Source organism: Equus asinus, chromosome 23, assembly GCF_041296235.1.
Source record: "Equus asinus isolate D_3611 breed Donkey chromosome 23, EquAss-T2T_v2, whole genome shotgun sequence".
In the NCBI taxonomy this organism is placed as follows: Eukaryota; Metazoa; Chordata; class Mammalia; order Perissodactyla; family Equidae; genus Equus; species Equus asinus.
In genome coordinates this window covers 46,852,674-46,878,985 of record NC_091812.1, presented here as the reverse complement: position 1 = coordinate 46,878,985, position 26,312 = coordinate 46,852,674, and the positions used below count along the sequence as shown (strand labels likewise).

Sequence of the window (26,312 nt, the reverse complement as noted above, 5' to 3'; positions counted from 1 at the left end):
TAATATTAGCTTTTCTTTTGAAGTAAGACTTTTAAGCAAGACATTTTCATCCCACATCATCAAGCATGTCTGCTTAAATCCCGTTATGAAAAGCTTTCACTTTTTCCTAAGAGACTTTCAGTCTGCTTTTACATTTAGAATCACAGACCATCATTGATTATTCCATTATTAGGCAACTAATATCTGGTGAAAAGGTACCTCTAGGAAAAGCATCCTTCTGTTTAGGCCAGTCCTTGGTACTCCTGCAAGACTGTAACCGGAGCACGTAAGTGTGAGATGCCCGCACCAAAGGATGGGATGTGGTTTACTGGATAGATTTTTGGGGAGGGGGATAAACTAGTTGATTTGAGGTCAACTCCCATTTCTTTTAGATCACTTGGTATTCACTCAGACAAAAGAGAAATAGGGACACTTTTTTTTTTTGGTTGCAAGTCCCACTTCTCTGGGTTTCTTGTACATGGACAGGGTGTTCTTTCTGATAGTTCACAATTTTTATCTTTGTTTTTGTTCTTCCTTAATCAGCCTACACAGCCTCAGGCACATCTCAAGCCAATCGATATGTGGGACTAAGCCCAAGAGACCCATCCTTCCTACATCAGCAACAGGTGGGCAAGTTTCCCCCAGGTGTGATGGTGTAGCCACGCTTTTGCACTGGTGCTTTTCTCCATGCTGCCTCTCAGATCTGGACTCAGAACGGGGCTCACGGGGCTTCTGAGAAAGAAATCGATCATTTCATTTTCCAAAATATTTTCTCCTTTATCCTTTGTTTCTTGCCTCTCTGAACAGGGTTTCTCAAATTGGCTCAAGACCTTTTCCATCTTTGTAGCATATATCGATAACATCGATGAATAAATAACAGTGTTTCAGCCAAAGAGTATTTTTCCCAGTCCTATTGGCTATTGAGAAGTTACTAGCCTATAGCTTCCAAAGACAAAAATTGAAAAGTGATTTAAAAGCCAATTAGAGTCAAGCAGTACACAATTTGTGTTTTTGAGTACTTTCATATTTTCCAGATGTTTTACTCCTCATTTTGGTATTTTAGTCCAAGAAGATGAGTTATGAAGCTAAAATCTCAGTTGACATATCATTCCTATTTTAATAGGTTTAAATTGGTTTACTGATTTCAGATGTGATAAAACACTTTTTTTTGTTCTGCTTTCTTACATCATTTATGTTTCAAGTAGCATTTTAAATTTCACATCTCATTAATGCTGTAAATTTAATGCAAATGAAGTGTTTACCCAAACTGTGAAAATATACAGCCAGGATTAATGGTGGCTTATAAACAAATTAGCCACAGTCCAAAGCGTGGACCATACCAATACTGAAATCCCACGATTCTAGTTACAGGATGACAGAAATAATTCTAAATACTTCAGAACTTAAATATATTTTATGATACATATGTTTGCTGCTCTCAAGTTCTGATAGAGCAATTTGAAATTAACAGTGTGCAAAATATTACATAGGGAAAAATAGGCTATAATGAATAAGAAGGAGCTGGTACTAACTTGCTCTTCATTTATAATGTAAATTGTATGAGTTTTTACATATGTAGTAAGTATGGACAGGTATTCATGCCAGCAGCATCTTTTACTCTAGAACTGTCCACTTAGCTTATCCTTATTATGACTATCTTAACTGTGCTTTATGTGGAATTCTTGAGTCCTGCCCGGTTGCAGACCAAGGTGGCAGACTGGATATATTAAAGGTCACCACATGCAGAGTTCCGAGAAAATCACATATAGATGATAGCTTATTCAAGATACTTGACGTTTTGCCAGGTTTAAAAAAAGCAAAACAAAACAAAAGAGTGAGAACTAACTGAAAACATCTGTACACTGTTATGAAAATAACAAATAATAATTAGTGGTTTTGCCAGCCATTGGCTTTTCAACATAATTCTCTGGAATGTTGCCTTTTTTTCACCTCTAAAATTGCTATAATATGAAATGTGTTATAATTACTATAATATGGTTCTGTTTGACAAATATGTGTGTTCATTGTGTTTTTTAAAAACATATGCAGGATTTGTACATTTAGAAGCTCTTCGTTTTAAAAATCATTCCACATATTTTCAGAAATATTTTTGTCATGGGATTTGCATTATTCTTTATGACACGTCTCTAATTTCCAGTTAATTTTTAATTCATGGAGACCTGCCTTCATTATTTAAACCTTTAGCCCCAAACACATTTAGAATATTATAACCAATTCCATGTATTTAGAAGCAATCTTCCCATCCTCTTGTCCTAACCTATAGCAGCCTTAATTTTTTTTATCAATTATGAATAATATCAGAGCCTCATGTAATTATGATCACAAAAGTTCATTTTTAAAAGTACTTCTCCTTTCACATACCTAAGGATAAAGCAAGAAAACTTAGCAAGTGTCAGGAAAATACAAGTCTTAATGTAGATAGAGTTCTGAGCACATTTTAAGTAAAAAAAAATTTCATATATATATATATGTTTCAGAACAAACTTTTTTCATCAAAGACCACCACTTGTTTTTAAGTGGACAATGTCAAGTAAAGACCCCTTATAATGTAAATATGATTTGTTCAGTCAAATGCAGTTGATATTTATGGAATATATGATGTGTATTGATCCTTGGAAGAAAAAAACTATATAAGCTTCGTAACTAAAAATGTAATGTTCACTTTTAAATAGCATGCAGACAGATAATTTGTCCTGTACATAATGAAAGACTTAGTGCTACTTTTTGAAGAATCCCAAAATGCCCCAAATTCATCATGAGCTACCGTTTGGGGGCATACAGAGAATGAATGTATATGCAGATCATGCTATACATGTATATTATTAAACTGACGCTCCAGTTAGAGGCTTATTATTTTTATCTTTTTATGTTTTTTAAAGAATCATAGAGGTGAAGTTTTATGTTTACTATCCAGGAAGAGAGGGACAGAAATAGTTTAAATGACTTCAGTAAAGATGATTCTTTCCTACAGCAGAAATGAAATTGATTTACTGTGTCCTTTCATTACTTTACAAAGATTTAAAAGAGACCACTCTTCTAGCAGCAGGTTTTAAATGCATTTGCTTTAAAGTACTCAATGATGAATGAAAAGGAAAATGAAGGGGTACATGAAATAAAGGTAATCAATCATTTTATATTAGCTAGGAGAAATTCAAAATTAGAAAGGCAATGGTTTTAGTCTGAGAGAGTTCTTTTAAACATTCCCCATAGCCTTTAATATACATGACCCCGTAAGAATAAATATTGTCACCAGGTACATTCTTCAGTTCATTGGCGGCTGCTTTATAAAGATTTATCTTTTTAGGTTATGAAAAGTATTGATGTGCATTGTTGAGCGCTATTTTTTCTTAGAAAAGATCTTTAATATAGCCTACATAAATTAGAGTTAACAATAAATTTAAAATTGTTGAATAATTTTGGGCTATCTTATAAATAATCTTTCCACAAAATGACACTAAAGCAGAACTTTCAATATAGTCATTTCTAACACACAAGGATACTGGCATTCTTAAATTGAGATGGAAAGTATTAAAATTAACCCTGTACTCCACTTGTAATAGTAATACATTCATATCAGCAAATCTGAACACTATTATATGCTTTTAGACCCATTAACTTGGTACATACCCAGTTGTTATTAGTAATTATACATCTCTGTGCTCCTTTTTATAATGGTTACTACTTATTGATACTAGTTGCTAACTGCCTTGAAATACTAGTTTTTTCTGACACAGGAATTTCACCTATCATTGTAAATATGATATCTCACTTGAATCTAAAAAATAAAATCACGTAATCCTGAAGACTATTTCAAAAAGAGTCATGTAAACCAGTTGATAATTTCCCATTAAAGACAGTCCTCTCTAATTAGTAATAATAATCAGCTCATGCCAGCTGATCAGGACTTTAAAATTTTCCTCGATCTCTTACCACGATCCAGTGTTGTTCGAGGTCTCGAACTAAACTGTCTTTGGGATGGTTAGTAAATACATTTACTATTGGCATGGGGGAAATCTTAAAATCACAATTTCAATTGGAGCTTCATTCTGTAACTTTTCTATCCAAAGATGGTGTGGTGGCTTGAAGAACGTGTGGGTCCAGCTTTGGCAAACTGAACTCTTTAGTCTCTGCTGAGAAATGTCTTTTTATGATTTGGAACTTTTTCAGAAGTGTCGAGGACCTCCCCTGTGACTTCATAGAAGTTTAGTAAAATGCAGTGTTTCCTTCCCCATTATTCTTCATGAACACACTGTGCACATTCACTATGACAGGCAATGAAGGAACTACATTTCCCAAGTTTCGTCTCTCTGAGAAAACAGGAACTATATAACAGTGTGTTGGATGTTGCTTAGAAAACACAGAAATTATTTTACAATCCAATCTAACAAGTTTAGTATAAATGGCAAATATAAGATGACTTACTTGAATTAGCAACAGTTCCTTATCTGGTCAACATCATAATGAATTTGCTAAATTGAAGGCCTTCTTTCTTTGGTATAATAGAAAGTATGGTAATATAAGAGGGTCTAAGTAACTTGATTATCACCATTATTTTTGAGTGTAAGGTCATAATAAAAATATAAATGCTTACTATTATCCATCATTACAACATATTAAAAAAATCTTATTGCGAGTTGAACATAAAAGTTTGTAGCTGAGAAGCTTCCTGTTTGAAAATAAAAGGTTACTATTTGAACCAGCTATTGAAGTGCATATTAACCTTTGATATAAATTTGAGATTTTAGATGGAACAAATGGGAGGTCGCTTTTGCCTTCCCTAAGTGAGACAAAAGTCAAGTGAGCTCTAGTTTATAAGATACAAGGCTTATTTTTATAATCTCAAAATTATAATCTCCTGACTAGATACAGTACCTGTTATTAGAGCTAATGAATGAATGGTCTGATCAACTCAGGTCCTTGCATTACTTATCACAATTGCATGGATTTTATCGGTGCTTGAACTTCAGCATGTTACAGCTCTTGCATGACTATATAATACTATTATTTCAATTTCAATTATTGGGCTACTTTATATCAAAATATTTTCAACACTTTTCTGAATAGAATTTTAGAACTAGAATTTGAAAGTACTTTTTATTACACCGAAAAGTTCTGTTAATGCCAAATGACCTCTAAGAAATTGCCTCTGTAGGATATTTTTTTAAACTAAGATATTAATTGAAATCCCTTTATAATATTTGTCCTGGCAAATGGCAAAGCCAAAGTTAGGTATATTAAAACCACTGGAAAGGTAGTCTTTTATTAGAGGCAAGCAATTGAAAGGACACAAGCGGACTATCAACAAACTTTTCAATAAAGTCAGGAAGCAGGCTATCAACACTTAGGCTGTTCTTATTGTGTCTGTTATCATAATTGACAGCTTGACGTAAAACCCTATCACATGACTTCTGGGTAGGTATGTAAGTGGATAAGAGGTCACTTTTCACATATGCTAGCTGGAAAGGAAACACATTTAAAGGAAGTTTCAGTCAAAATAATGGCTATGCAAATGTTTAGCTTTTGACTAGTTCTTAAATTTAAAAAAAACCTTCCATGGTCTGTCTTTCATCATTCATTCATTTATTCACTTACTTTTACTGGTTATCAAAGGCTAATATCCAGATAAATTATTCTAATTAATGTAAAAATAAATTGTTTACTGTAACCTTACATTTCAATCAACAAAATCACAAAGGAAAAATTATTTTCTTTTCTGAAAATATTAACTTTAAAACATCTAAGTTGAATTAGGGAAGTAGAGGAAATTCTAAAGGTTATAATTATAGACGTTTTAACCTTCAATATTCTTGGGCTGCACGCGAAGGATAGGGTAGGAAAAGACCCATGACAAGTAACCTGGTGTCCTGGGTGAGAAGCAGGGTCAGGAGTCAGGAGGTCTGGTTTGGTTTTACTGTTGACACAAACCAGGGTATGTCTCACCCTGGACAAATGCTTAAACCTTGTTGTTCTGTATTCTGATCTTGGAGACGAAAATGAAGAGTTTGCACAGTCTCTTAGGTTCTCTTGAAAGCTTAAGTTTTACAAGCTAAAGTAGCCTCCATTTAAAAAAAAACTTTCGTTTTCTAATACTAATGATTTATGGTCAGTAATATTTATAGTTCATGGACCATGCCCATTTACCTTAATTCTACTGATAATTAACTTAAATATCAAGATGCGCATGGGTTCCTGAAATTGACATTAGAAGTAACTGTCAAGTACCAGGATGATCTTGAATATCTTTTATTTTTATACGTGTTACATGTCCCACATTATAACACAATTTTATTCTGACCATTTTGCTTGTTCCGTAAGGCTATATCCTTATTCACTGAGGCCATTTTATTTGCTTCACAGCAGGTAATTAATAATAGTGATAAGAGGGCCGGCCTGGTAGCGCAGTGGTTAAGTTCGCACAGTATGCTTCTCGGCGGCCTGCGGTTCGCCGGTTCGGATCCCGGGTGTGGACATGGCACCGCTTGGCAAAAGCCATGCTGTGGTAGGCATCCCACATGTAAAGTAGAGGAAGATGGGCATGGATGTTAGCTCAGGACCAGGCTTCCTCAGCAAAAAGAGGAGGATTGGCAATAGTCAGCTCAGGGCTAATCGTCCTCAAAAAATAAAAAAATGATAGTAATAAAATAAAGTTCTACTAATCTAATAGTTAAAAGTAAAGTATGAATATTGGAGTGTCAATCTTTTTAAATCCCTCCCCAAAAGGCACCTCCACCCCCCAAAAATCTGCTTTCTTGAGGCTAACTGGAGAAATGAATAAACCTAAGAGAACATAAAGCACGCCTTTCAAGATATTCCCTTGAGAATCACTATAAACTTTAAAAACAAAAAAGTGGAAAGGTAAATTTGCCTGTGTTGATTATTCTGTTAACAGTTTAATGGTTTATTGGTTCAACTGAGAGCTGTTGTCATCATGAGGCACTGTTAGTACATCAGCCTGTTTGCTGACTCTAGCAAAGTAGGACATTTTGCTTATCTTCTTTCTTTTGTTCCCAAAGCTAATTGCTGAGCATTTAACAAAAGCCCCTGTTAATAACAGGGGAGGGTCCTCATTTGAATAAACAAACTCTTATTCTGAAATCACAAGCAATATTGATTCTTTATGGCTCTCAGCTACCTGCATGACTGAGTGTAGTGTAGTAAAGGATAAGGATCTGCATCTTAGGTGTTGCCCCCTAGGCAGATTTTTGAGGGGAACTAGATGGTCCCCCATCCTTGCTTTTCTGAAACATTCTCATTAAAAGTTGGATGAGGAACAAGGTTCTCAAGGCAGGGCCGTGATGGAGCCCCATCCCAAGAACATAGACAGGGAAAGCTTGACCTTCACTTCTTTCTTAATTGTTTGGACTATTTCAGCCTTATCCCTTGACTCAAAGCTGTTTTGGAGGAGAGTCTTACTTCTTTACTTCACCTTTGGTTTGCTTTTGGAATTCTCAGCATAGTGGTGTTAATACAAATCTTACCTTAATTTTCTAGACAATCTAATTTCATATTGGCAGGTGCATCGAAATTAAAGAATTAAAATGATTTGAATGAGTGTGCATTTCTGTGAGGACAGGCATGTGATCAAGTCTGTCAAAGAATCGATACTGTTACAAAAATAAGAATTGCTATCCACCTCCACATACGAACCCACAACTTTAACAGACGAAATTTCGAAAGTAGTCTGCACCTGGTGTTTTAAGTGTGATTACTATTGGGGGAGAAAAGTAATTTTCTATTTTTTGAGGGAAGATACTTGGAAAAATCGTTAGAGTGTTATTGGAGCTTACGTACCATTTAAAATTAAAATTTTAAAATTTAATTAAAAAAAGAATTGAGGGCTAAATTCTATAACACTGACTCTATCATAAGACAGAAACTGAGGCATGGCCACATCAACTCAAATAAATTGTCACCTATTACTTTAGGCTTATTTAAAGCCTAAGGTAACATACTTTTTTATTAGGAATGCTGAACTTTATAATTATATGCCAAGTATGTTTAACATGCCCCCCAAAGAAGCTTAAATACACCTAGTACTAACCTTTCATCTCTTGCTCAAGTAACCTGGTTTAAGTAAGTTATAAGCACATATAAACATGTCTCCTCAGAAATTTTTGGAAATGTCTATAATGCTAGTCCACAATCTAATTAGTAAATAAATTTAGATTACGTTTTACATTTTCAGTAACTGAAAAGAAATTAATTCGATTCTAATTCATATCCTGCCAATTTCTTTGGCATTTAAATTACCGGTAAATACATTAGTGATAATTTTCTATGTATTTAAGCATATTTTTCTGTTTGGGAGAAGAATCTTCCTATTGCATGTATCTTGAACGTGGAGAAAAATGAATAGCCATAGTCAGGTTTAACCCCTTTGATACTGCTCTTAGGGAAGAAAAGTCTGAAAATATGTTGATTTTGAGTGTTCTACGTGAGGCCAAAGATAGGCCACTTGACATTTTTTGGGATGGTAAATGATTAAACAAACAAAAATTTAGCAACATGAACAATACAAAACTAAGCAGTTCCCATGTGCATCCTTCCAAGGAGACTCAGTGTCTTGAAACTGCCTGTGGAACAAGCCTGTCACTGAGGGGTTTAGGGTCACCTGGCTTTGTGAAAGTGTTTTCTCTTCCTGAAAACTCCATTCTGACAGAAGAACCCCACAGAAACTAACCTGAAGTTAATAGTTAGCAGAATTATCATGAGCTATGCCCAATAAACCCCTCCCTTCTGGAGAATGTTTAATTGACTCAAAGGTAGCATTTTCATTGACTAGAGCAGAATCAATAAGTGGTCCCTAAAGTAACCTTTCTACAAAGTCAAGTTTCATAAACTGTTTTTAGATTGTTTTTATAGTACTGCTCTTTTTTAAAAAAATCGTATTTTGAAATAGACAACTGGCTTACTGTTACCGTAAAAAAACAATTCAGATTGCCCCATTTCATTGCATATCTTATTAGATGGTCCGTTTTGAAAACTTATAGGAAATTTTGCCATCAAGTTTGTCATCTGTTTGATTTAAAACTAATCAAGTATATGTTTTCTCCTTTATGCAAGTATTATGGTCTATTTTAAGAATATTTTTCATTCTAATTTAATTTTTTTACTGATTTATGGCTTCTTATGACATGCATCCTGAGCAGAATCTACATATCTAGCAATCTATTTATCTGACTATCTATCTATTTACCTATCTGTCCACATTAAGGGAGTTTTTTCAGTTCTTTAAATTATAAAATTACATTTACCTGAAATATCAGTGTAATTAAAACACATGTTTTGGAAGTTTTAGGTAATATTTTTGGAGCCTCATAGATCTGTAGAAAAATGAACAAAAGAGATTCTTCTAAAACTCCAGAATCACTATTACTTAGAGTATGTAGAAACTCAAGAAACTAACAGGAAAAGTAAAGATTCTTCATAGTCATTTTTTTAAGGCATAACATTATCAGAAAGGATTAAAATAATTTATCATAAGTTTAAAGGCACTTTGGCTCCAATCATCATCTTCTAGAAATTCTCACTGAAAAGCAGCAAACCAGGTTTAGTGGATTGCTGTGAATAAGTCATCTTTTCAATGCAAGATGCGCTTAATTTACAGCATGGCTATCTAAAGATTAAAAACTATGATTTTCTAGTGGTTTTTTTTCCCCCAAAGCCAGATAAGTTTACTTTCCTAAGCATAAAAATAAGCAATATATCTTTTCAATAAATCTGCTAGCACTGTAGGGCAGCTGTTAACCAAACAGAGCTGGATAGGGTTACTCGAAGAATCTCTGAAGAGCAGAGCTGATGATTCGGAGATCTGGGAAGAATTTGTTTCAGCTTGTATTCAGTGCGTTCCTCACTCTATTCAGAAGTGGTAAAGTATCTTAAAGGCCATTACTCCGAGTTTAAAATAGAAATAGAAACTCTTATCAACTCTTTCTAAAAAATGCCACTTTGAATAAAACAAAATCAGTGAACATCTTAAACTGAATACCTTGATGCTTCTAAACCTAAGTTAGGGAGACTGTTTATCAGGTGGGGCCTTTCTCCTTCTAAACTGCATGTCTTCTGTGTTTTGCAAACTGCATGCTTAAAGTTATTGATTATTTTACTCAGTGCAGATTATTTGGTATGTTGCATAAAAAAGCTTTTTTATTTTCTTTCTAAAATATATCTCTCTATTGAACATTAACGTTTGCTTTTATTTCAGCTCAATTGGTACCCTAATAATGGCTAATTGTTATGTTCTAAGCACTCATTTCTCTTTGGATGCTTTAATTAATAGAGAAGCATATTGCAATAGCTTATTCTAAAAAAGAATCTAGGAATTCTGCTTTTCAGAGTAAGATTTTCTTTTGCTTTTTTTTTTTGTTTGTTTTCTTTATGTTGCCTCTTGGGAAAGTAAGGTTAATGCCATGTACAGTACTAGTTTGCATGTGTTCATTTAAATACTAAAAACTGTAGTACTGCTCGATCCATATCTGACTGCTAGGTTTCAATTGACAGCTGAGGATTTGTGACTGGACCATGAATCAAAACGGCAGGCATTTATACCCCAGTACCAGTGAGGATACATTGGGAATTACTTGGCAAAGGTAACATTTTAATTATTTCCAACCCTACACTTACACCTAAAAATTACATGAGCTGTAGTGTTTGTTTTTAACTAGCTTTACAGAAAATATATGTTAAAAACTTAGTTGTCTTGGCTATACCATCCCTCTTTCCCTACCCTCCTTCCTTGTTTCTGTATATAAATACAACTTCAAATTAATTTGGAACTATAGTATATGCTAATTGATCATTGGAATTTCTAAGTGCTGTCAAATGTTTTAAGCAAATAATTTATTATATTTGGGGGGGGGGGGAAGGAGGGGATTTGACACTTAGATTTTAGGACCTGAAAAATGAAATCACTATTTTAGGGGAGATCTTCTATTTGAAGATGAAGCATTGGGTTTTCACATTATAGGTTCTTCTCATTTCAGCTCTTTCCTCTACTGCCAATTTAAGCCATTTTACTATTCATTTATTTCCCTGCCAGAGGTGAAAAGCTAGCAGAAAAATTTCAAATTAGTCAATTTAACCATTATTAGCAGCACTCCCAAATTTTGGAGTGGAAGATTGTTGGAATCAATAGCTAAAGAGGGAATTTGGTTTAAATAAAGTTTTAACTTTTGTTGGTACATGGATGTGCATCACTGAGAATTGACTTTCTTTGGTTGGCTGGGAAAATTCTTCTGAAACTTTATTTTCAAAACTAGTTTTGATATTGTCTCATGTTTTAGAAAGTAAGCAGTGCTAAGACAGCTTCTTATGTATTATGTTAATAAAGAACAAATTGTGTCAAATTGACAAATTAAATAATTAAAATTCACAGTATAATTATGTGTAATAAGAGATAAAAATTTACAGAAGAGAGTGAGGTAATCCCATATGGCGTTCACCAAAAGTAGAGGCAGTATAATTTTCCAACCCTGCTATGATTATAATTCTCTTTTTACTGAAAGTGCTTATGTTAAAAGGGAATACTCAGGTATCGGTTGTAAATGGGCTGCCCGTCTCTGTATCGCTTGAGAGAAACTGCTGAAGAGTAGAATTTAAAAGAATTAATTAATAAAATATCCACTTTTACTCAGGTAAAAACTAAGAAAATTAGTTGGATTCAGTTTTATAAACTTGATGAGTTTTTATTCATTCTCTACCTAAAATGGTTACAATATGACTTTTCCTCTTTTTAAACATTGATGTAACATTCACTTTGAAATGTATACATTTTTACATATGTTGATTTTTTTCCCCCAAGAAGCTTATCTGATTCCTCCATTTGGACAAAATATAATATATACTTAGAAAAAAGAACTTAAGCTCAATGAAAGCATCTTATTTAAATAGTCTTAATAATTAATACTCAATTAAATTCAATGAAAATGTCTTAAATAGTCTTAATAACTATTTTTAAATTAGTTTAGTTGGATTTGATAACACCATGTTTGCATTTAATTTTATTAAATAACTTCTTTATAGGCCATGCTCTGTCTGTCAGTTAGCAGAATGGCTCATGTCTTCATACAGATCTTACTGTGTTCATGAGAATTGCAAATTAGTGAAGCGTATTATATTTTTTAACGTGGCTATAGCTATGCGAACTTCCAAATCTATGGGTTACTTATTAACATTTACTTATCTACAATAGGATAGCACCTCTAAAGTCCATTACAGCTAAATAAGGATATAAATTATTGGAGACTTAAAATATAACTGCACCCAGTTCCTAGTAATTTTTTTCATTGAAAATTGATATCCCAAAAAAGGCGATGGTGAGTGAACAGTGAATTACCACAGAACACATGTATTGGAGTCAATTAATATGATGCATAAACTCAGTTCTTGGGAGAGCGTTGTTCATCTTACAAATCCCTTTCTTGGTGAAAAATTGGTGTGTAATCAGATTCAGGTCATAATGAGTCAGAAAAAGATTCATAATTCATTTAGTTAGGATTTCTTCCCTACGCCCCCCCCCCCAAAAATAGTAAAAATTTTTTTGACTAGTAAATAATGAAATTTAGAATGGCCTTAATGCTTCAAAAAGCTTTAAACAGGGAGTTTTTGGTTTGTTTCTTCCCTTTTTCTCGTGATTCAGAAGGCACATAATTGATACTGGCAGGCATCACAATCGTACATTCAACAGGTATTTATTGAATCTCTGTGATGGGCTGTCCCAAACGCCGTGTGATGATACAGAAGTTCACAGTTCTTAAAATCCAAGGATACAGATCAGAATAACTATACTCAAATAAGATAGCAATTTGCTTCGCTTTGTTATAGTTTTCAATAAGAGGTACAAGGAGAGCCCATATTTGATAACACAAATAGCCATGTCTGTGCCACACCATATTCCAGATTCATTCATTGTTGATATTTTGTGCCTGTGGTTATTTTTTAAATTTTTTTTTCTAGAAAGGATATTGAAAAAGAAAATCATAAATGTCTGTAACACTGCTACTTTTCAGGCAGATAAGAGACATCTGAAATCTTCAGGGCACTGCTACAACTTTAAAATTATCTGAATAAATTGAAAATATATGAGAAATGGTGGATCTCTTCAACCAGGGAATTAAATAATTTGCCTTCGTCATAATGGAATACAGAAAATATCAGGTTCTTTTTGTTGCGGTTGTTGCTTTTTATTTTCAACAAAAGGCAATCCCCGGAGACTTGATAGTAGCAGAGGACAAAACCAAGAAGGGGTTGGTTTGGCTTTGTTTTATTCTGTTTTGATTGTCGTTGGTTGCCCTTACGTTCCTCTTACAATCACTGGGCCATGGTCGCTCCCTTTTCCTGAAGAGGTGTTTTCAAATCAAACGCAGCTCCTTTTTTGGGACTGAAAATGGCAGTACTGAGCGAGCTGTGCAAGTATAATCGAAGCTGGAAGATTTCTTCCACCCTTCTCCCTCCCTGCCTCCCCAGCTTCAATGTAGAAACATTCCCTTAGGAACCAAAGCTGACTCCCCTGGAAAGTTTGCACAGACTTGTTAGGTTGCAACCCTGAAGGTGTTTTGTTGTTTTGACCTTAGAATTTTGTGAGCCATTTGTGTGTGTGTGTGTGTGTGTGTGTGTGTGTGTGTGTGTGTGTGTGTGAAGGAGTTGCTTGCACGCTGAAAATGTGATTTTTTTTCTGTTTAACCCAAAGGTCAGGTACTGCAGTTAACCCAGAATGAACTCGGTTGGGGGAGGACTCAATTTGGCTTGAGTCAGGAGGGGCTCAGCTCTTAGGTGATGAGTTGCTTATGCTGTTCTTCAGGGTACTGTTTTGTCTGTGCTTTGTCCTCTGAAGCGGACAAATTACATTGTTGCGTATGTGAGTTATGTGGGTATAAACAAATACAGCAGTTAACTCCCTAACTGGCTTTCTTTCTTCAAACTATAGCCAGAACATAGCTTGTAGTATCAAATATGAAAGAGCAATATAATTGAATGAAAAAGAAAGTCCAGGGACAATCCAAGAATAATATAAACATAAGTTATTTTAAAACATTGGAGGGAGTGCTTTATGCAAAAGAGAAACTGGATTTATTGTTTCATTCCCTCTTCTCCCCCTTCACCCCTTTCAAGAAAAGGCAAAGCCACAACTGAGTGGCTGTATGTGTCTGCTGGCTTATATAAACACAGAAGAAGCCTTCAGATGGCTAAAATAAACATGCGCGTGTTACTGAAGGATATGTTTACACAAACCATTTGCTCAGCCTCTGAAATAATGAATAAATGAAGATTTTACTGAAATAATTGGAAGGATTTTTGTGTTTCTGCTGATGCCATAATTGAATGGCACCAAAGAGACTTTTATCAGCTCTTTTCCATGTTACATGTGTTAGCAGTTCTTTCTAGGAGTTGAATACTTCATTCTGTAGTTACTTTACACGTGTTTTTGTAAGAAATTGTCGTTTATTACTGCAATTCTAGAGAGTTGCTTGATTTCCCAAGAGAAATTTAACAGCCAGTAAAGATTATTTGGATCTGGTTGGTGAGGAGAGAGAGGGCAAAAAGGAAGGAGTAATAGCATTCACTTCATACACATAACCCTATTTGCATAACACTGTCCTCAACCGTTTACCATTCTCATTGCTTTGTCCGTAAAATTTTCTTTGTAGAATATGTATCTCGAGGACTTAATAAGGAATATGCAAACAAAAATAATCTTCAATATTGGGTTGCAAACCATATGTTTGTCTGTAAATATAGGTCTATGTATTTATGCATGTATGCATATATGGTATGTGTATGCACACACAAGTATATATGTCTGTATGCATGCACGCATGTGTGCATATGTATGTGTGCACACACACGTGCATGTAAGCATGGCACTTGTATGAGAAGGGCGGCAAGTGTCCTGTCCTTAGGTAGTAGCAAGAGTTAACTTTAATTTCCACATGACACTTAGACCATCCCTCCGAATTCACTAGGTTAGCATTTCCTGCTTTCAGTTTGTTATCTTGACACATAACTACAGTACAACAGCTGGGTTGTTCCTGGAGTTCCTGGGGGGAGCTTTATTCTCAGAGTGCTGAATTTCCTTTTCAGCTGTCAGCTCTGCAGTGTGCTCAAAATGTTCAACTTTTTACACACCGTTCTGGGCCCCTGGCACCACTCTGGGACTCGGATAGAAAGGCTGATGAGGTAGATGAATGGAAGAATCTTTGGTCCCAGGAGGAGAATTGCAAAAGCCTAAACTGCACATGACCATTGTTTGGTCACGTGGCTGCTAACTAGGGTTGCTCTTTGTATTTGAATATTCTACTTAAAAGCGTTAGTTCTAATGTCATAAAAATTATTTGCACCTGTTATGAAATCCAAACTGAAAATGTCATCCTTCTTAAAAATGATCTTGATGTGCCGTTCGGTGTTCACACACACACAATATCTGTGATCTGGCTGTTAAAAAGTACGTTGAGATTTGTTGTACTTTTGCCTAACTTTCTCCATTTATAAAGAAAGATTTGCACAACACAAGGTTTCCTTTTTATCTAGGAAACTCTTCAGAACACTTCCTAAGAAATTAATTGTATTCCAGCCAGACTTGCATGCTGCCATCCCACAGGAAATGGGTCAGCAATCCATTAAGATGCCATTAGATAATCTAATTTGGAACTTAATCTCTAAATTAACCATGCTCCATACTTGAAGCATACTTGAGAGAAAGAAAAAAAGTTTACGTTTGAATCGATAGGGGAGCCGAAGCGTGAAGAAGGCTGTTTGTTTTTTCTGTAGCTGTGGTCACGTCTCAAGCCGTCTGGTAACCAGGAGAAACCAGACATGATGTAATTCCAGATTGAACTTGAACTTCAGGGACTTAGGATAGGGAAACAATGGACCATAGGAATCAATAATGTCCATTTTCCACATGATTATGTTTGGAGCTTTAAGTTAACCTTTATGGGAGAAGCAGCAGGATCTTCAGTGTGACCAAAATGAGATGGTGCAGAGACAAGATGTTAGAGGGAAGAAAACAACTTTTTCCGTGATATTTTCTGAGCAGCAGTGCAGATTCCAGCAGGATTAGGAAAGGTCCCGCTCTGCAGTAAACCGGTGGCCTGTTCAGAGCAGTCTTTGTTCGCTTAGGTAGGACAAACTTAATCTTACGTTTCCTGTCAGATGATTTTTGGCAGCGCTACGGGAGAGGGAGGAGCGAGATGCAGAAAATTCCCAAATGTAAACCTTGCCGATTAACCCTTTGCAACGAAAGAGGTATATTAAACCCCTACAGCACTTGAAGATGTTTTATGTAAAGTGCCATGTTTACATATGTCTTACGTCCGTAAGAAATCAGCTCGCCAGCAGCCAACACACCATTTGTTAACTTACCTTTTTTGATTCTCGTCTTTGCTAGTGCTATTAGTATTTAGTGAGTTTTTAGTCTTCTTTACTTAGCTAACAAAGCCTATGAATGAGTAAATATAATAACTAACAATAAATTACAAAGGAAAAGGCAAAAGCCTATTTAAGTTCAAGAAAATGAAGAACACGAATTTTGGATAGAAAGTTGCAGTTATTCTCTCCTTTGTTAATTTTTGTTGTATGTGAAGGAAGATTTTTTATGCACCTATGAACAGAGTAGCAAGCATAAGATAAAAATGTGTTCAGTTCCTTAGTGATTTGTGATTTTATGCTTTGGAATTCTGATACAAGTAAGTTCTGTCTTTTAGAGGTGAAATTGTACAAATAATGCTGATTTTTGCCTTTAAATGAAAATCATTTGGGAAAGAATTGTCTTTTCCTTTCGTAGAAAACGTACATTTCTATTTAATTTCGTATGCCTTGGGTGATTTTCTCTAGTGAAAGGCACTGTTTGGAAGCACTATTTTTGTGGAGAATTTTGTCTGCTGTTGAAGACTCACATATGCTAATGAGGAGAGCACTGGTAACAATAGCATTGAAAAGGAGCCCAGGGATAGAGACGAATACAGACCACAGAAGGAGGATGGAAATCCACACGTGCGGGTCTCTGCTGTGGTACAGTCTGTGGGAGGAATCAAATAACTAGTGTATGATTTAATTGACTGAAACCTCCCACAGCCGTGTAAGTTGTTACATATGTATGCCTGTGTGTACTGTAATTTATTTCCAATTAGTCATCTTCGTAATAATTCTCTCTTTTAGTTCGAAAACATGAGAAATATCAAATATAATTTTAAAAAATCTACCTAATTTGGACTGTTGAGGGGGAAAGTATTTTTGTTGTGTCTAAAGTAAACCTTCTAGGAAATAAGTTTTTATGACTTTTAAATATATACATTGCATTGTTGAAAGGTCTTGTAGGGTTTTCTAAGAGCTTTTTACTAAGAATACAGTAGTTGTAATAACAGTTACTATTTAGCTGCAGTGGTTGCATACATAAGGGTTCTTCTTGCTCTGTGCTCTTCGTTAGATAAAATATTTCTCTGGCAGATGCCATTATTTTACTTAGAAAATGGTACTACTCACACACAGTAAAGTTAACATTTAATCCAGCATGCCCCAATAACAAAACACATCTGAAACAATTGAATATAAATTAATGAGCTTTGATGGCCTACCGTTTTGATATGTTATTTTCAAAACCGTTTGTCCCCAGGGAGTAGCAATAAAGAAGGCTATTTACCTACTTAGTTAAGAAACAAATACGTTTCTCTTTCATTACTATGAAGTGCTATTGCTTGTAGTTAGAATAATTCCATGAGCCACCTGCAGTTTATGATATTTGGTGTTTCCCAGACAGCCCACAAGAGTACTTTGCAGTTCAGGTAAGAGCTGGCCAGGGAGCTTTCCAATACAGATTATTACAAATAGTAATAATCATTAGAAATCATCTTACATGCAAATAGGATCATTCAGATGGCAATAATGATCCTTAAAAATGGGGGAAATAAATCAAAGAAACCCAAGACCTGTGTAATACACTTTGTGTATTTCACTTATAGACTAGTCTCGTCTGAAGTGGAGCTCAACAAGCAAATTAATTGACATACAGCCACATCTGTATGTACATAAACAAAGGCAGATATTGCGTTCAGCTGAAAGGAATTGGATAAATACGGTACAGTTATTTGTACTGAAGTTTGGACTCAAGAGTTATATTTTAGTGGGAATTTCAGTGTGGCTAAGTGATACAGAGCTTAACTCAGAGAATCTCCTATGTAATTCAGGCATAATATAAATTCCTGTCCAGAGATAAAAGTAAAGAATGTTTTACAAAAGAGGGAGATGAGGTCAAGTGTAGTGGGTGAGAATATAGATCCTAGAACCCACACTGCTAGAGTTCGAATCCTGGCTTCTACAACTGAAGGGCCATAGGAGTTGGGCAAGACACATAACTTGCTAGCTTCAGCTTCCTCATCTGTAAAATCAGAATAGCAATGGTACTTTTCTCGTAGGTTTGTTATGAGGATTGAAAACTTCAAAGTAGGTCAAGCATATAGAAAGTACCTGGCACTGTTATTTAACACACACTATATAAGGGCTAACCACTAGTATTTTATAAGTACCATCTTCTTTGTTCTAATACATTAACGGATTCTTAAATATATTCTTAACATATAATTATATATATAATTCTTAAATATATGGTACTTAAATCCTACCCATCTATTCCTTCCACTGGGCTGAGTGAGCGTTTTCTCACAAGACGCAGTCTGCAGCCTCTGTGTTACAGTGAAGTATGCACCCAGTCCAAACACACACATAAGACAGTCCAGACGGCATGGTTTATAACTTAATTAATGTGTAATTAACCTGCCTTTGATTGTTTTTTCCAGGCAGATTTTAGCTACTAATAGGGAAAATTGTTTATTGTACATTTTGGGAGTGATACTAATACCTGTGTGTTAATATTGTAGCAATAAAATTAGCAATGTTTAGCCAAGGAAGTAAAAAACTTTCCTCCTTGGGGATATTTGAAACAGGTGCAAAGGAATTAAAGGCTAATTTTTGTTTTAAATTAAGGTTTCTATTTTACTTATTTTTCTTGCCTTGTGGGCCATTGCTTATTTTTATTGCTATCTATAAGTAGTGTGGCTACTGGTACAGTTGAGGTATGTATGAATATAAACAGTTCTTTGTGCTTCATTCCTATAATATTTTTTTAAGCTTCTTGAAAGAGTACTTACTATCTTTGAAGTAAATGTGGTAGTGGTATGATAAAATCAGCATGTAAAATCTGAATGGGCAATATTATTACTCCTCTGAAAAGTATTAGAGGAGTATACTGCATACTTGGGCATTTTATAAAATGTTTGACACATGGGTTGCCCAACCCATTATCAAATAAACACAGACTAGTAATAATTGCCGCTCTTGAAATGGGTCTTATTGTTTTTATTGCCTAAGACTAATGGTTGAAGTGAAGACGTTGACTTTGCTTGGTTCATTACTCAGCTTATGACGCCATATATGTTTATTTGGCACCCCATGGTTCTTGGGTGGTTACTGAGTTAAAAGCTAGGGGCCCAATCCTTTTTGGCCTGAAAGACCCAGAATGCGTAATTTTTAAAGCACAATAATCACATGTTGACTTGCCCAGAGCAATTTTCTGTTTCCTTTATTGAAAGGTATAGAGTCTGTTTACTCCTTATAGATGTGAAGACCAACTACTTTATCCAATTTATCCAGGACAAGAAATATATAAAAATACTGTATCATTTTTTAAAGGAAGAAGTAGGTATCTTCTTCCCCCTTAATCCTCACCATAGCGCACTCTACTAGAACTTCAATTAGATTTGTTTTCAGAGGACAGACATATCAAATTTCAGGTCAGCCAGACCAGCCACATATTCTGTGCACAAGTCTTCTACAACATTAGCTAGGTTATGATTCAGCTGTGTTTAGGGGGTGTGAGAAATTCAGTGTGTCCTGAAGCAAATTCATTTTGCTTTCGGAAAAGTCTGTTCAAAAGTTCTTTCAAATGTTGGGTCAATGGCTGATTTCCCAGGGAGGCAGTGTAAGATAGTTAAATGGCCATGGGAATGACAAACAGAACTGATTCACATCTGAGGTCTAGGTGGAGAACTTTGGGCAAGATACTTAACCTCTTTAAGTCTCAGTTTTCTCATCTGTGAAATGGGTATAATAATGTCAGTGTCAAGAGTTCATTGAGAGAATTAAGTGACATAGCACATGTAAAACACCAAAGATGATACCTTGCTCATAGTAGGCCCCCAGCATGGTTATCATCCAGAAGTTTCTCCCTTTGTGCTAATTTTGTCCACTTGAACCACACAGAGGTCTGCATTTCTTTCCAACTCAACTGTCATATCTTCCCTGACTCCCTTTAACTGTTCCTCCAATGACATTATTTGATAAGTTTCTTTACTGAAAGAGTATCATAGAGTTTGTTTCTTTTGAAGAGGGATACCTGGAAGAAATACAATGCTTCAGAGGTAGTTTGAGTATCTAAAATGAAGCAGGACCATCACCTACCGTTAATGCATCTTTAGGTCAAAATAATTTGTTTGTTTCCTTCTTCCTTTATGGGGACAGCCACATCATACATTTGATCAGAATAATGTGAAAATATTATCCATGATATTAGACATTTTATTTTTTAGGATTTTGATTTAACTTTTACTTATTTTGTTTATAATGAAATAATTCATTTATACATAGAGTAGAAGTCAATAGGGTAAATTTTGCTTTGTCTTAAGATAGTATCAAAATCTTTTACGATTTTTTTGTGCCTGATTTTTCACAAAGTACTTATATTCTTTCCTTTTTTTAAATTGTATGGTCTGTACGTATTTTCTAAAGATGTGCTTTCAACTTTCAGTCATGCTCATCTTCTGTTTGCCTAAAAAAAAAGGTGATTTGGCAATGGAAAATGTAATGAAAACAAAGTAAATGCATCCTTGAAGGTATTACTGAAGTAGCTTAATTTGACCCTGAATATTTTGAAAGCTTTCAATTGTACTCTCATGTCTCTTAATAGACAGAGTTACAGATTATTGGATTGAACATAAGATCATCTATACAATTTTCAGTCCCTTATGAAGTAAAACTATTAAACATTTTACATAAAACTAGTTTGTGTATAGAGATAAATATGAATATGTGTGTTTATTTTATCCGTACCGGTGATTTATATGGAGAGAATTAGATATGTAAAAAGCACTGTGACATTTTTACCTGAATAACTTTGCAGTTTGAGGCATTGTCTTTTTGAAATTAAATGATCCAGGTTATTTTGTTTGATTAAACATTTTTCTTTACATTATGATGATCTTTGAATTAGTTTTACCAGATTTTTCTCAGTGATATTCACAAAGTAAAGGTCTAAAAAGTGTCTCTACCTTATAGTTCTGAACTTAGCCTATAAATTGGCAATAAGAGACTTGTAAAACTCATATATGGGGTCTGCATAGTGTTAATGTTTGAGATTTATTTCCCCCTAAAGGTTCATAAACAGTATTGACAAATATACTGCACACTGCAATTTTGGCATGGTCGTAATATAGGATGGGAGGTTGGAAAGGTGTAAATAAACATGTAAATTGAGTTTGTTAGATATTCTGCAGCGAGAGTCCTGTTAGTCACTAGCATCAATTTATTTTTATTGAGCCTTTTCCAAAGAATAATAATACATGTCTCTTCTAAAGAGCTAAGAAACCTATTGCAAAGTAAACCCTGAATTCTTGTCTTCTCTGCCATTAGTAGGTGGACTTCCCCTGTTAGGGAGTCACATCTATTTTCAATCATTAAAATATGTTTTGTTTTTCTAAAGTATGCAATCTCTAAATGACTTTTTAGAGCCCATTTAATTTGGGACCCGTGTTGATTTTGTGAAGTGATTTGCTTGTTGTTGATGTCTTTTACTGTTAAGGATTATGAATTTGAGCCAGTCTTTTATTTTTCACATATGCTTCCTATTTCAGGTTAAAAAGAATAGGTATCCATTTTTGTAATTTAGTTTATTTGTTAAGAAATAATTATCATCAGCTATGGCCAGACTCTATAAGGATTGAAAAGACAAGGTCATTTTCTTTATGGAGCTCACCTTTCAGTCTGTAAGATAATCATAGATACAGATAATCATGATATGAAGTAATAAATCCTGTAACAGGACTGTGTATAAAGTGCAGTAGAAATCCAGATGAGGGGAAAATAAGTTTCGTGATGCATCATCTAGCATTCTTCCCAATCAATGGTGCAAAGCACGGAAATGTTGACGATGTGTGTGGGAAGAGAAAGATAAGTGAAAACAAGTCTCTCAGAAAAGAGTTCAATAACAACTCTCCTTATTCTTTAGAACTAGGATTTTGCATCAGGTAATAGGGATATATCTTTTTAAGTTTTGATTATTCCTGCCTAGTTAATTTTTCTTAGTGCTAAACTTCTCTAATTTGAAGTTCAGAGATGCCTATTTGGTTTTTTTCGGGCACGAAAGCACAATGTATTCGTGAAAATATGTGATCATGAGCGACACTTTAAAAAAATATATAGGTGGGTGTGATTTGAAACACTTAACTGATTTGTCTGTTTATCCACAAACTGGTTGAACATGCACCAAGTGCTGGGTGCTGTCTTAGAGGGAGATGGACTTCGCTATCGTCGAGCTCATGATCGAATCATAAAATCTCTTGAGCATCAAAGGTCATTGGAAATTTTTTCTGTTGAAATATTAACTCAGAAATATTTACCCAGACATTTAGCAAGAAGCCACATTTTGTATAAAGGAATTACCAGAGTAAAAAAAGGTGTATGTCACAGTCTTGTTTTTTTTTAAATTCAAGCTCTTTTTTTGTTTCTTTTTCTTTTTCTGGAAAAATTGTTCCTTCAAGCTAACATTCCCTAAAGGTTTTTGTGCCTGTGAAATTCAAATGTGAAAAAATGAGGGTGTTTAGATTGATATCTGCAGTAATGCCATCCATCTCACCTTATGGTTCCAAAAGTAAAGAAAAGGATAGGAAAGTAAATTTAAAACACTGAAATTATGTCTCTATGCCAGGCCATACCTCAACTGAAATGGAATGGTCAATTTGATGTTTTCTCATTCATGATTATTTGTGCTACTGTTATGTAGCTGACGTACATTCCAAGTTGAGTGTTGAAACAAACAGTACATCCAGTTAGGTGGACCCCAAAGTGTATGGGGCGGGGTTGTTTTGTGATATGAAGATCTGGTGTTATTTTCCTCCATGTAGTACTTGTTTAATGAGAGATTATGCCAGTAACAATTAGAGAACTGTTTTTCAAACTTTTTTTGAAACAGCCCCAAATACAATATAGGTGAAATTAGAGCTGGTTGAATCATACTTTATTTATTTATATAAGCAGGTTATCTCATCTGCTGACTCCCTCCAGCACTGCTCCCATTCACCCCGTCTGGACTCCCCACACTCAGAGCAGCTCAGATAGGGTAGCATTCCCGATGCGGAGGGCAGGGAATGCCCAGGCTTCTGGTGTCAGCCTTGCCAATTACATGTTATGCACTGGCCTTCCTGAAAAATGTGTTTTTTTCTTATGGTGAAGGAAAAGAAATATCTTTCATTACACCTTTCAATTTTATTCAACCGATAGGCAGGTAAAAAATTGACGCTCATTTTATCACACAATTGCTTGTGAGTGAAAGGCAAAACAAGATGAGAAGATAACTGGCAAACTATATTGGTACCATTGTAGATTGGCTGCTTTCTTTTTTGGACAAAAAAATCTTATTGTGTTTACATCGAAGTAGATCAAGTATTTTAGGAAGGATGTCCTTAATCAATTAGAGTTCAACAATTGTGTGTGAACCCTCCTCGAGGTTTCTCTGCCTCACAGTCTTACTTTCCATGAAAGAAATAGACCGTGTAGTGTAGATACGTGTAACGTTTATAGTTTAGCTTATTTATTTCATTAGACTGTAATTTTGAAAAAAGTGGTAGTAGTAATTTGATGCCTGTGGAATTTACGTTTCTGATATTGTCGATTTTAACATTGTACTTTTCTTTTTCTCTTCCCTCCCCCCTGCCCCTCTCCTGTCCACAGTCCTGGTACCTGGGCTAGCTTGGTCCCTTTCCAAGTATCAAATAGGACACCCATCCTACCGGCAAATGTCCAAAATTACGGTTTGAACATAATCGGAGAACCTTTCCTTCAAGCAGAAACGAGCAACTGAGGGAAAATGAAATACAACAATAGTTTAAGAAATTTAAAAAAAAAAAAAGGAAAAGAGGAAGACTGGACAAAACAAAACAAAACAAACAAAAAGGGAGAAAGGAAAGCAACTGAAGAAAGAAGATCATAGACCAGCAATTGCAGCACTTACAATCACTAATTCCCTTAAGGTTGAAACTGTAAAGACATAAAAAGGGTCGATGATATTTCACTGATGGTAGATCGCAGCCCCTGCAACGTAGCCTTTGTTACATGAAGTCCGCTGGGAAATAGATGTTCTGTCTCTATGACAATATATTTTAACTGACTTTCTAGATGCCTTAATATTTGCATGATAAGCTAGTTTTATTGGTTTAGTATTCTTGTTGTTTACGCATGGAATCACTATTCCTGGTTATCTCACCAACGAAGGCTAGGAGGCGGCATCAGAGGTGCTGGGTGACAGAGCCATGAGCCAGCCATTTTATAAGCACTCTGATTTCTAAAAGTTAAAAAAAATATATAAAATCTCTGTAGCCTTTAGTTATCAGTACAGATTTATTAAATTTTGGCCCTTAACCCAGCCTTTTCCAGTGTGTAACCCAGTTTGAAATCTTAAAAAAGAAAAAAAAAAAAGAAAAAAAAAGGAAAAAAAGAAAAAAGGAAAAAAAAAACAGTTTGAACACAAAGGCTCTATGGAAGAAATGCCTCTATGTAGGTGAAGTGTTATCTCTGCATGCAACAGTAAAAATTAATATAATATTTTCCCCACAAAAGAAACACTTAACAGAGGCAAGTGCAATTTATAAATTTATATCTAAAGGGGAATCATGATTATAAGTCCTTCAGCCCTTGGACTCTAAATTGAGGGGATTAAAAAGAATTTAAAATAATTTTGAGCGAATTTATTTTCCCCTCAGTTTTTGAGGGCAGTAAAAAGGCATTAAATCAAGACAAATCATGTGCTTGAGAAAAAAAAAAATTTAATGAAAACACAGCACTTATGTTGGTTTAGCTGCAGCCTCCTTGGAGGTAGAATTTATTTATTTAAAATTACTGGTTGCATCAAGAACCCATAGGGTGTACAAAAGGTTCTGTAAAATCTGCATCACGGAGACAAAGACGCAGGCAAATCCATGTCACAAGGGTAAAGCTGACAGTTTACAAACTGGGACCGCCAGGGTGTAGGATATAAAAATGCACTCTTGAGAAAACACTTGTAATCAGGGTGCTGAAATCTTGCATGGTGCTTTGACACATTAGCCTTGTTCCACCAATTTCTTGTATTGACAGATCTGTAGTGTGCATGGGCAGACACATTTTGCCTCTATGTCTCTTAAAATTTTAATTAAAAATACTCTTTCCAGTAATCCTAATTTGCACGAAGATATAAATGTCCACATGACGTGCCTTGCCTTGAAATCTAAAAAACAAAAAACAAAAAAAAAAACCACAAAAAGGTGACATCACTACACTTGTTTTGCTGCATTTATTATCATTTTAAATCTTTACCATTTTTATGACAAAATATTTTGTACTCCAGACGAAGAAAAATGTGTGACATCATGGATTTTTTAGACAGTTATATCTTTATCTCACATTTATAAAGCATATCATGGCTGTGTATAGTTGCCGCTTAAAAATTGTAATCGACCAGCAATATTTTCAGTATTTTGGTGTTTTTTCTATTAACCTTTCATGTTTTTCATCTTCCAATTAATATTTGGGGGGGAGGGGTTTCAAATTTATACGAATTATGCAATACCAAGTTTTGCCTATGTAGGTAGTGCTTTTAGCTGCATTGGTTATTCTAGGTAAGTACACAGATTTAAAAAAAAAAATAATGTATGCTTTTTTTTTGTTTGTTTGTTTTAATTGACCAAAGTGGGTACTGCTATTTTTGCAGTGTGATGAGGTCCTTTTGTGTACTGAGAGATGGACAGGGGATTTTTTTTTAATATACATATATATATATTCTGGGGTGGGTGGGAGGATTTTTAACACTTTACAGTGTAGCTGTGAAGCAGTGCACCCTGAGACGGGCCTGGGCTGCAAAGCGACTGTTCTGGCTACTGTGACAAACTTCAACTTACACAGGTTCCCCCTTCTCTAACTTCCCACCTGGGGTGCAAGCTGAACTCATTTCTGGTTTTCATAAACAACGAAAATAGTAAGAACAAGTGAACACAACACATTCTCCTGGAGGCAGACTT

General features: G+C 35.0%; 1 protein-coding gene across 7 annotated transcripts in view; it reads left to right on the top strand.

Annotated features, from left to right (window-relative positions):
- The window catches only part of NFIB (nuclear factor I B), a 226,093-nt gene extending 200,535 nt beyond the window's left edge, over positions 1 to 25,558 (top strand). For 3 of the 7 annotated variants that reach the window (XM_070495806.1, XM_014843517.3, XM_014843515.3), the window contains exons 10-12: positions 523 to 605; positions 10,501 to 10,589; positions 23,992 to 25,558. In XM_070495806.1, coding sequence (XP_070351907.1) covers positions 523 to 605; positions 10,501 to 10,589; positions 23,992 to 24,121 — 302 coding nt within the window. In that variant the 3' untranslated portion in view covers positions 24,122 to 25,558. The remainder of the gene's footprint in view (positions 1 to 522; positions 606 to 10,500; positions 10,590 to 23,991) is intronic. The other 4 variants (XM_044757067.2, XM_014843518.3, XM_070495807.1 and 1 more) reach the window with 2 other exon arrangements.
- Positions 25,559 to 26,312: the final 754 nt, after the last annotated feature.